The sequence below is a fragment of the Theropithecus gelada genome, chromosome 12 (genome assembly GCF_003255815.1).
Source record: "Theropithecus gelada isolate Dixy chromosome 12, Tgel_1.0, whole genome shotgun sequence".
Lineage (NCBI taxonomy): Eukaryota > Metazoa > Chordata > Mammalia > Primates > Cercopithecidae > Theropithecus > Theropithecus gelada.
Genome location: NC_037680.1, coordinates 55,398,429 through 55,410,635, shown reverse-complemented (window position 1 = coordinate 55,410,635; position 12,207 = coordinate 55,398,429). Strand labels below are relative to the sequence as shown.

Below are 12,207 nucleotides of genomic sequence, written 5' to 3'. Positions count from 1 at the left end.
CCACCACACCTGGCTAATTTTTGTATTTTTAGTAGAGATGGAGTTTCATCATGTTGGCCAGGCTGGTCTCGAACTCCTGACCTCAAGTGACCTGCCCACCTCGGCCTCCCAAAGAGCTGGGATTACAGGCCTGAGCCACTGTGCCCGCCCCTTTCTATTGTTAAGTTGAAAGAGCTCTTTATATATTCTGGATACTAGATGCTTATCAGATACATAATTTGCAAACATTTTCTCCCATTCTAAGGATTTTCTTTTTACTTATTTGATAATGTCCTTTGTACACAAAAGTCTTAATTTTGATGAAGTCCAATTTATCTGTTTGTTGTTGTTGTTGCTTATGCTACTGGTGTCATATCTAAAAAACTATTGCCAAATTCAAGGTGATGAAAATTTACTTATAAAATTCTTTTAAAAATTTCTTAGTTTTAGCTTTTACATTGAGATCACTGATACATTTTGAGTTAATTTTTATATGGCATGAGAGGTAAGAATTCCATTTTATTCTTTTACATGTGAATATCTAGTTGTTCTAGCTCCACTAGCTTAAGAGACTATTCTTTCCTAACTGAATGGTCCTGGCATCATTGTTGAAAATCAATTGTCCATAGACATATAGATATATTTCTGAACTCTCAATTCGAGGCCATTGCCCTATATGTCTATCCTTGTGTCAATACACTGTTTTTGATTACTGTTGCTTTGTAGTAAGTTTTGAAATTTAGAAGTGTGAGTCCTCCAAATTTGTTCTTTTTCAATATTGTTTTGATTATTATGATCCCCTTACAAGTCCAGATAAATATGAGGATTATCTCTTCAATTTCTGTCAAAAAGCCTGTGAAATTTTTATATTGATTACATTGAATCTGTGGATTACTTTAGATAGTATTGCTTTTTAGCAACATTGTCTTCCAACTCATAAACATGGGTTCTCTTTTCATTTATTTAGGTCTTCTTCAATTTCTTTCAGTAATGATTTTTAGTTTTCAATGTACAAGTCTTTCACCTCCTTGGTTAAACGTATTCCTAGGTATTTGATTCTTTCTGATGCTCTTGTAAATGGAATTCTTGATTTCCTTTTTAGATTGTTCATTTCTTTATAAAGAAACACAACTGATTTTTTTGTGTGTTGATCTCATACTCTGTAACTTTGCTGAATTTATTAAGTAGCTTTAGCATCATTTCTTCTTTAAACATTTGGTAGAATTCACCAGTGTAGTCACCTGGGCCTAGTGCTTTCTTATTTGGAAGGTTGTTAATTATTGATTTAATTTTTTAATAGATATAGACTTGTTCAGATTACCTATTTTTTCTTGTGTGAGTTTTGGTAGATTGTGTCTTTCAAGGAATTTGTCCATTTCATCTCAGTTATCAAATTTGTGGGCATAGAGCCACTTATAGTATTCCTTTTTATCTTTTTAATGTCCATGGGATCAGTAGTTGTGGCCCCTCTTTCATTTCCAATATTAGTAGTTTGTTTCTTTTCTCTTTCTTTCTTGATTAGCCTGAGTAGAGATTTATCAATTTTATTGATCTTTTTCTAGAACTCGTTTTTGCTTTCATTGATTTTCTCTGTTGTTTTCATTTCATTGACTCCTCCTCTAATTGTTATTATTTTCTTCTGTTTACTTAAGGTTTAATTTACTCTCTCTCTATAGTTCCTATGGTGAAAACTCAGAATATTGATTTTAGGTCTTTTTTCATTTCATATATATGTATATATTCAATGCTATAAAATTTTCTTTAAGCACTACTATTGTGGCATCTTAAAAATTTTGATACATCGTATTTTCATTTTCTCATTTAGTTCAAAATACTTATATTTCCCTGAGACTTCTTTGACCCATGTGTTATTTAAAAGTGTATTGTTTAATATTAAAATATTGTGGTATTTTTGGTTATATTTCTGTTATTGATATGTAGTTTAATTCTTTTGTGGTCTGAGAGTACATTTGTATGATTTCTGTTTTTAAAAATTTGTTAAGGTATGTTTTATGACCCAGGATATGGCCTATCTTGATGAATGTTCCATGTAAGCTTGAGAGGAAGTATGTTATGCATTGTTGGAGGAATTATTGTATAAATGGCAATTAGATCAAGTTGACTGATGGTGCTGTTCAGTTCATCTATATACGTAATAATTTTCAGTCTGCTGGATATAATGATTACTGATAGAAGGATGTTGAAGTCTCTATTATAGTATATTTATCTATTTTTCCATGCAGTTCTATTAATTTTTGCCTCATATAATTTGACTCTCTGTTGTTAGGCTCATACACATTTAGAATTGTCATGCCTTCTTGTAGATTGACTCCTTTATTATTATGTGACACCCATCTTAATCTCAAATAATATTCCTTGCTCTAAAATATTATCTGTCTAGAATTAACATAGCTAGTCCATCTTTCTTTAGATTAGTGTTAGCATGGTACATCTTTCTCCATCCATTTACTTTATTTTCCACCCAGCTTTATTGAGTTATAATTGACAACTAAAAATTGTATACACCTAAGTTATACAATATGATGTTTTGAGGTATGTATACGTTGCAAAATAATTAACACATGTTAAATTAATTGAGTTAATTGACATATCACCTCACATTGTTACTCCACTTCATTTACTTTTAATGCACTTCTGCCTTTATATTTGGAGTAGGTTTCTTGTGGACAATATACAGTTGAGTCTTATTATTCTTATCCACTCTAATAGTCTCTGCTGAATCCAGGAGGGGTTGAGCAAGGGCATGTAAAAATATCTCAAAGCTTTTCTACCATTTTTAAGTCACCTTTTTCTTGCTTCAGCCTTTGTTTGGTGGCTGTAAATCTTTGACTACTTTCCAGAGTTCTAACAAAAATAAGACAGTTTTTGCCTGTGTTTTTGTTTGTTTGTTTGTTTGTTTGTTTCTGAGGCAGAGGCTCGCTCTGTCACCCAGGCTGGAGTGCAGTGGCACTATCTCAGCTCACTGCAAGCTCTGCCTCCCGGGTTCACGCCATTCTCCTGCCTCAGCCTCCGTAATAGCTGGGACTACAGGCGCCCGCCGCCACGCTCAGCTAATTTTTTTGCATTTTTAGTAGAGACGGGGTTTCACCATGTTAGTCAGGATGGTCTCGATCTCCTGACCTTGTGATCCGCCCGCCTCAACCTCCCAGCGTTTTCTGATGTTTCTCTACAGGAATGGTCACTTGGAGCTGTCTATTCTCCCATTTTTATTGACATCTGTCAGCTGTTTTAATATTTCATTGGCTTTTTAATTAATCAACTTAAAAATCAATTCTAATATTTTAATCTAAACTGCTAATTTCTGATTTTGTATTAAATCAGTTTATCCCCCTTAATTTGTTGTTTTATTTATTTTTTAAATAATTTAGAGCTAGATGTTGAGGTAATTTGTTTTCTTTCTTTGTTTAAGTTGTCTAATACTATGTATTTAACCTGAGCATAAGGTTAGCTGTATATTTAAAGTTTTTAAATGTAGTAGCCTTATTATTATTTTTAAAAACAGTCTATAATTGTAGTTCTTATTCTCTGTTCATTTGATGTAAGACTGCTTATATTTACTTGAAATATTTCAGTGCCACAGATACAAAGGTTCATGAGTGTCCTTACTGTGGATTGCACTATTTATCATTATAAATGCCATTTTTAAGCATCAGTGATTTTAGTTTTGATTCTAATTTGTTCATATTATAGTCCTGCTTTCTCTTGTCTGTCTTTGCCTGATATATCTCATCTCTTTATTTTCAAGAAGTATTTCTTTTTAGGGACACTCTAGGAAACACAAATTGGTTGAATTTTGCTGCCTTTTTTTCCTCATTGTGATAACGTTTGTCTTTTTGTTTAAAAAGTTAGCTCATCCACATTTTTTGTGTTAATTGATATTTAATTATGTACTTGTCATTATGTTTCTGTGTGTGTGTGTGTGTGCGTGTGTCCTTATGAACCTGCTCTTATTTCTTTTGTTTTCTTTGTTGTATTTTTCTTTATCACATTTTTAAGTTCCTTTTTATGTTGATATTTTAGAATTTATTCATACTATTTTAGTCTACTGTACTCTTTAAAAATTATGCCTTTATTTTGGTGCTAACTTCAAGAATTATATGGAACTTATTAAATCCTCCTATCCCTGAATGAGACAATTATGTAAGCACATGTTCCTTTTCATTTTTCGTATTTTGTTTAAACAGTAGGTAATGTTGGTTATAGATATCTTAAATTTTAAATTATGACTATTCTGGTTTAAAAATCTCCTCTTAATATTTACATTAAGCATCATGGTCATATTAACAACTAATGACAATTATTTGCAATAAACAGTAAACTTTACTGGGCTTGTTTCTCACAACCTTTATTCTTGATCATTCTTCTAGGTGTGTTCTTATTACTTTTCTTATTTTTTTTGGAACTGTGAGATTAACATAATATTCTATACCCCTTGGGAATGTAGACATGTGTCTTTGACAGATGTCAGCAGTGTTTGGACAATGTTTAAATGTGAATCCCTTTAGCCTGGCCATGCTTCCTGGCTCGCCTCAATCCAATCGCTCCTTCCTTCCTATTTGATATACTTTCTTGTATAACAGTTTGTGTTTCTAAATTATCTTTCCTAGACCACATACAATTTCTAATATCCAAGTGTTTAAAATGTGATCCCGTGTTCTTACATTGAGTTAACATCCTGCCTTATGCCTTTTCTTTTGTACTTAGGCTTTGGAAGATCGGGTATGGGAACTCTTGCAGGAAGCAGACAAGACAGCTGAAGAGAACAAGGATCAGAGTCAGGTCTACGACGCCATGGCCGAGACTCTGGGTGAAGCATGGGCAGCCCTGGTGTCCATGCTTGAAAGAAGAATGGAGCTCCTTAGGTTGACTTCTGAATTTTTTGAAAATGCCTTGGAGGTCTGTGCTTTAAAAAACTTCTCCCTTCCCCACATCAGAGCAAATTAATAGCACTCCTGAAAATGTTTGTTTTTCCACAAATAGACATTGCAAGCAGTTAAAAAAATGGCAGAATAACCAAGACATACATAGACAATATATTTATTTTTTGATTGTCAATAAATAAAATTATTACTATTTTAAGAGTAGGTCTTCAAACAAAAACAAAGTACAGTTAAGTAACTAAAATTTGGTAAAATATTAAGTAATAATGGGAATGCTCATAAGTCATTATGATTATTTCCCTCTATAGAAGGTAGTAATACAATTACTAAATCAAACAATTACCCTGATTGTAGGATTACTAAGAAATGCTGGTCTAGAGTGTTGTTCTGGGCTAAAAGTTGGAGAATAAAATTTCCTTTTGCTGCCTATGTTTTAAAAAGGTAATTATAGAATATTCCATAGGATATTTGATTCATAAATATAGCATTTTCTGAGTACTTTCCTAAGGCGTATAGTTGATTTTCCATAGTTTGAACACCTTACAATACAAGAGAAGGAAAAAGTCCTTCTGGACCTAAGAAGATCATGTCTCCATGTGAGTTTTCTCGAATTCTACAATTTTTTGAGGTTTCTCATTTCAAAATGTGAGTTTCAAAGAACATTATCAAAAGAGGTATTATATTTGGTATAAGACAGTTATTGGAAATTTCACTTTTAACTTCTCTGTCAAGTGGCAGCCCATTCATTTTGATGTGAGAGCACTGCTTCATTATGATAAAGCACTAGCTTTGAAAAATATGACATTTCTAAACTAAAAATTCAGTACTTAAATCCAAAATAATGAAGGAAAGAAGATTAGTAATGGAACCTAAAAATTGGAGTAGGCAATCTCATGCATCATGAACTTGTTTAAAAGCAAAAGGGAGGAATAAAAACCTTATTATAACTTTCAAGGCTTGTTTTTCACAGTTTGAACACTGAAGTTTAACTCATTTCAGAGACCATCTTGGAAGAAGTTTCATACACAATCTTTCTTCCCTGAAAATAAATAAAACAGCTGAAATATACCTACAGACGCCAAATTATGGATATATCTGACTCATTCTATCTTAGTAAGTAGGGTACAGGTGTCAACTGTCCTTGAAACTCATCTGTTTTGAGTCCAGGAAATTTTCTTCTTTTTCTAGCGTTAGAGCAATATTTGTTTCTCATTGTGCTTTAGTGTTAATGCTAGCTTATCTTCTCCATGATGAGTAAATTACTTTCCGATATCACATGAAGTAAAAGGAAATAGCAGGCCAAACCATGATTCAACCCAACACTGTTATTCTTACACTTGCGTGAGCTTTTATTGCTTCTAGTGAAAAGACTAATTATTACTTGTATTATCCCATTTCCAATTTTGTGAATCACTTCATATTAAACTGAAGACAAACTGCTATATAATCCTTATGCCCCCTTTGTATGCCAAAGCCATTTCTTTAGTGATAAAAGAGAGTGGAGAAAGGAAAATACCGATAAAAGTAAACAGAACTTTAGGGAAGCTTTTTTCTGAGTAAAGCATTGTTTGCTTATTGGTTTATGTTTAATTTGATAACAAACTGAAATATAAATATAAGTTAAACAGTGACCCTGGAACTTTTTGTAATGTTCTGCAGGTAACAAACAAACCACCTACTAGGATTTTTTTTCTTTTTGAAGATTCTCTTTAAATAATATTTTAAAAATCAGTTATTAGAAATTGAGTGAATTAGAGATGTAAATGATGTGGATATTGACTCCCTTATTGAATTATGTGCATGCAGAAGTTTTTGAGAAATTAAAAATTAATAATGATTGCATGGTTGATCATTATTACAAGATTATTTCAGGCTCACTCACAGACATAACTATCAGGTGGGTTATTCTCACCTCAAACACTGTGCTATAATTTAGAAACACCGCCCCTGAGTGGCAGCAGCAGATGTCCATCAGGTTGTTCTGATAGAATAACAGAGGCCTGCCTTGCATTTCCAAAACATGTCCCATGCTCTTCAGTCTCTCTCTCGTCATTCCATTTCATTTATAATTGGATTTCATATGGCTGTTGTAATAAACTACAGTCGATTGTGTTAATCAAATAGTTACATTAAAATATTAAGAATCCCCAGATTCAAAGATGATAGTTTGGAGAAGACTTGAAACAGAAGATAAGTAACATCGAAAGCTTCTGTGTCTTTTACACTGATACTTTTCCTTAATTAGTTTATTCTAAACCTAATCCAAAGGTGAATATATTGAAATGCTCATATAAATTGTGATAATTACTATTGAATCTTAGTGCTAAAACAAGCCAGCTATTTGTCTACCACTGTAGACATACTGTGACAGGATAACCAAATGCATTTTGCCGTCTTCTAAAATTTATTTCTAAGATGATTTTCCTGAGCATTTTAACATCACGTTAATTATCTCTCTCAATTTCCCACTGCCTCTATGGAGAAAAAGAAAAAGAGAGACCAGTCATGTTCCTCACCATTTAGAGTGTGAAATTGCTATGCATTTTCCTTGAAAGAGAGGATAAATTTCTCACTTGTCATTCTCGCTCCATCTAATCTCATTTTATTTATAGATGTAATGCATACAAATTATTGATAAAAATGCAAACAGAATTACAAATTATAGATTCAAATATTAAAATTTTACCTTCTCTTGCTCATCCTTAATTTCATTTCTTCTCATTAAGTCACCATTTGGTGTGTATTTTTTCAGACCGCTTTCTATACAAATATATATATAGGATTAGATATGGATTAGACTATGTATTATTTGGAAACTTGCATATTTCACTGCTAAGTTCAATTATAGAGGGAAAAAATAACTATACTTCAACTTTCTCTCTAAGTGAGTTCTTAAGCTACATTCACTTGTAAATGTGTAGATTACTTTCTAGTTAACCTCTTCCTGGTTTCCCTTAGCTAACTATCTGCTTATTCTTAATTAAGTGCCTTAGAATGTTGAAAGTGACTGTATACATAGGACATTATAATTTTGTTTGAAAAATTTGGTAGGCATTTGGACAGTAAACAGGTTGGTTTATTTCAGCATACAAAATTAGGTATGAAAGGAGAAGAAAGTTCTTACCAATGACACTCTGTAAATTGACCACATGCAAACACACACCCTCACACAAACACCGTAAGCCAACACACACTCACACAAACACATACAAACATATACCCTTGCACAAACACACATCCTCAGTTGGGCTACTAATTTATGAAAAACATCTGCAGGTAACTAACAATGGCACATTAATTTTTATACAAATGTCTTTCCTCTGTATTTCTATTGTAGTTTGCTATTAAAATAGACCAAGCTGAAGATTTCCTCCAGAATACTCATGAGTTTGAGAATGCTGAGTCCTTAAAATCACTTCTTCAGCTTCATGAACATCATACTAAAGGCAAGAAATACGTTTATTTCTCGCAGAAGTGTTTAGAGGTTTTAAAAGATGTTAATGTGAGAATGCTTATGTATGACAGTGTATTTGAAATTTATCTATTTATGTATACCTCAGCTTGTTCTAAGAAAAGTTAAATAAAGCTTCATTTTTAGTCATCTTCTGAAAGAAAGAAGTAGTTGTAGATATGCTGAGAGGACGGTAGAGGACATGCCTCCAGAAGATTCTGTTATTTGGTCTGCTAGAGTTTAGCTCCTGAGGACAGAGGCCATTTCTTCCTTGTTCATCCTTTTGCCCTTAGCATCTAGCAAGGTTCCTGGCCACATGGTAGATCCTCAAGAAATGTTCTTAGTTGAATAAATCATTGAATTCAGTGAATGTTCCTTCTAAGGGTCAATCAATGAAGGTCATTCTTTAAAAAGCAGGTCTGGATCAGCAAAATTCCTCTTTCACTATTGCCGTTAAAAAATGGAATAGTGAATTTTTCCAGATGAAAATCTAATAAAACACTCTACAAAAAGATTTTCAATTCCCTTTGAACAACTAGAAAGACAGTCTAGTTGTTAACCAACAATTTGTATGCCAAGGCTTTCTACAAGAATTTGGTGTGGGCCAGGAGTGGAGTAGGGAACGCATTTGTAGAAAAGTAGTAGTTAACCTGTCATCTTTTGCTGTGGAAAGAGGTTAGATAAATAGATAGAAACAACCATTTCCTTTCTGCCTAATATGTCTTCTAGTTTTACTGCCAAATAGAACAGGGGCTGGATGGAAAGACTTCTTGAATTGATTTGTCACAGTTCTAACTTGACTTCCAGCTCCACCAGCCTGTCATTCTGGACTTTAAAAAACCAAAAGGTGTTTTAAAGTCGCAAATAGATTGAGTGTTTATATTACCCTGCAAAAGACTCTAGACAATAGATCATTATGATAAATTACTTATCACAACTTTCTAAAACTCAAAGATTAATGGACTCAATCTTTTCTATGTAAGATTAAAGGACTTAATCTTTCCTATGTAAATTCTTATGAGATCCTACCAAATACGTATATATAATTTCCACTGATTATTGTTCTATAGGACCTATCACTAATAGGGATTATAAAAAGCATCAAAAGCTTGTACTTTAAAGCAACAGTTGCCTATTATTATACGGCAGTAGTAATCTAGCTAGGTCCAAAGGAAATGAGTAGAATCACGTGAAATTCCTGCTAGGAGACTAGAAGGTAACAGATGGGTTCTGTGGTTTCAGTTCACTCTTCTTTCAACCAACATGATCATCACACAGCAGTGTTACCTCCAGAAACCTGACAGTGACAGATGCTATTGTTGAAGAGTTTCAATACTGAAGCAATCAAATGAAAGCATTCTCCGGAGGGACGGGGGGCTTGTAGAAGTAGGGGCTTTTCCATAAATATTTGGGAATGGAGCTAGCAGGGGAATGTAGCCTTAATGCTGTTTTGTTGTTGCTACTGCTATTGGCTCCTTCAGAGCTCCTAGGATCTGCGGCACCATGGGCCAGTTTACATCAGGGACGTGCTGCTTTGTTTGCACTTCTTTGGCATCCAGCTGACAGTGAAACTGATGTCTTGCTTTTCGGGGGTACAGCCTTCGAGAGTCCACTGGGTCTCCTTAGTCCGAAGAGATGGATAAAAATGCTAGTGGAAGACAGGAAACATAGGTTATTTTTGTGATGAAAAAATATTCTTCCATCTTGATGACATATTTATTGTGAGAGTTTGTGCCCTTCTGTGTGATACTTGAAGCACAGAGATGACAGAAAACTCTGGTCAGGACACTTCTTCCCAGTTCATATGCCCAGTGGTGGCTTCAAGGGCTTTTGTTTTCATAAAACAAAAAAATGAGAGTTGATGCAATTTATTAACCAACTACTTCCATGGGATATGATTAAGATTAGCAGATTTGAAATGCTTATTAAAGGGTGAAATTCTGATTTTTTTAGTTAAGGGCTTCATATCTATTATCTTTAAATTTAAGCAATAAAATATGTCTGTAAGTGCAGCTAGCCATTCTAGTAAGTTTCTGAGATGTTGATCGGTTGAGTAGTATAAAACATGAGTGTCAGGGTGACAAAAGCTGGAAAAACTGTAATCAAACTTACCCCTAATAGTCACTTTATTTCAATTAGCTTCACCTATGCTTTCTCCTTATTCAGCAATGCTAAGGTTCTCTACTATGTAAGAAACGTATTCTTTAACACTATGGAAGTCAGAACCAGGATTAATGGGTTGAAGTTTCTGCCCCCTGGAATGTTTCAGAATAAGTTGGTTCCCTCTACTACATAACAATCCTTGAAATAGAAGGAATAATATACCTTTTTCCAGTCTTCTCTCCTTGGGGTTAAAATTACCTAGTTAAAGTCTTCCAGCAAATATGGTTTCCAGATTATTTACTGGCCTAGTTGCCCTCAATCAAAGAACACATAATTAAACACTGTTTTCTGAACCCATAACCTGGTGAGAAATCCAGGGCCACGTGTCAGGGGAGTACATGGCCCTTTTCCTCAGGAAGCCTGCAGTTTATCAGGACATGTGCATATTCCCTGGTAACTCCCTCTGTACTTCCTGTGGGTACTTCAGTACATCACCTCACACACTGTGTAGTAATGATTTATTTTCTTATTTATCTTCATCATCAGGTTGTGAGACCCTAGATCTCTGAAGCTGAGAATAGTGTGCAACCTGAAGTATATTCGTTCAGTGTTATTTGTGTATAATTCCAATGTATGACATGGCAGAATGATACAAAAGTGAGCAACACACAAGGTGCCATAGGGACATTAAGGAGAAGAAAATTTACTCTAAGCTCCAAAGAATGACAACTGCACCCTCCAGTTTTCTAAGGGTCTTCTTAAAATGAATGTAAGAACTGAGAAGCTGCATCACAGGAAGGATCATATTCCTTCTTTTTTCTTCTTGGATGTTGTATATATCTTATTTTAAAATTTATTTTTACTTAGTTTTTTATTATACTTTAAGTTCTGGGGTACATGTTCAGAATGTGCAGTTTTGTTACATAGGTATACACTTGCCATGGTGGTTTGCTGCACCCATCAACTCGTCACTTACATTAGGTATTTCTCCTAATGTTATCCCTCCTCTAACTCCCGCCCCCAGACAGGCCCCACTGTGTGATGTTTCCCTCCCTGTGTCCATGTGTTCTCATTGTTCAACTCCCACTTATGAGTGAGAACAGTGGTGTTTGGTTTTCTGTTCTTGTGATAGTTTGCTGAGAATGATGGTTTCCAGCTTCATCCATGTCCCTGCAAACGACATGAACTCATCTATTTTTATGGCTGCATAGTATTCCATGGTGTGTGTATATGTGCCACGTTTTCTTTATCCAGTCCATTATTGATGGACATTTAGGTTGGTTCCAAGTCTTTGCTATTGTGAATAGTACTGCAGTAAACATACATGTGTATCTGTCTTTATAGTAGAATGATTTATAATCCTTTGGGTATATACCCAGTAATGGGATTGCTGGGTCAAATGGTATTTCTAGTTCTAGATCCTTGGGGATTCACAACACTGTCATCCACAATGGTTGAACTAATTTACACTCCCACCAACAGTGTAAAAGCATCCCTATTTCTCCACATTCTCTCTAGTATCTGTTGTTTCCTAACTTTTTGATGATTGCCATTCTAACTGGCATGAGATGGTATCTCATTGTGGTTTTGATTTGCATTTCTCTAATGAACAGTGATGATGAGCATTTTTTCATATGTTTGTTGGCTGCATAAATGTCTTCTTTTGAGAAGTATCTGTTCATATCCTTCACCCACTTTTTGATGGGGTGGTTTTTTTCTTTTAAATTCTTTTTTTTTTTTTTTTTTTTTTTTTTTTTTTGGGTTTTCTTTTTT

The 12,207-nt window shown here is 34.1% G+C and overlaps 1 protein-coding gene across 1 annotated transcript in view; it reads left to right on the top strand.

Annotated features, from left to right (window-relative positions):
• Window positions 1-12,207, top strand: part of CCDC141 (coiled-coil domain containing 141) — a 219,016-nt gene that overhangs the window by 59,954 nt on the left and 146,855 nt on the right. Inside the window, exons 3-4 of the mRNA XM_025404910.1 lie at window positions 4,705-4,896; window positions 8,218-8,326. Of these exons, the coding sequence (XP_025260695.1) occupies window positions 4,705-4,896; window positions 8,218-8,326 (301 nt within the window). The remainder of the gene's footprint in view (window positions 1-4,704; window positions 4,897-8,217; window positions 8,327-12,207) is intronic.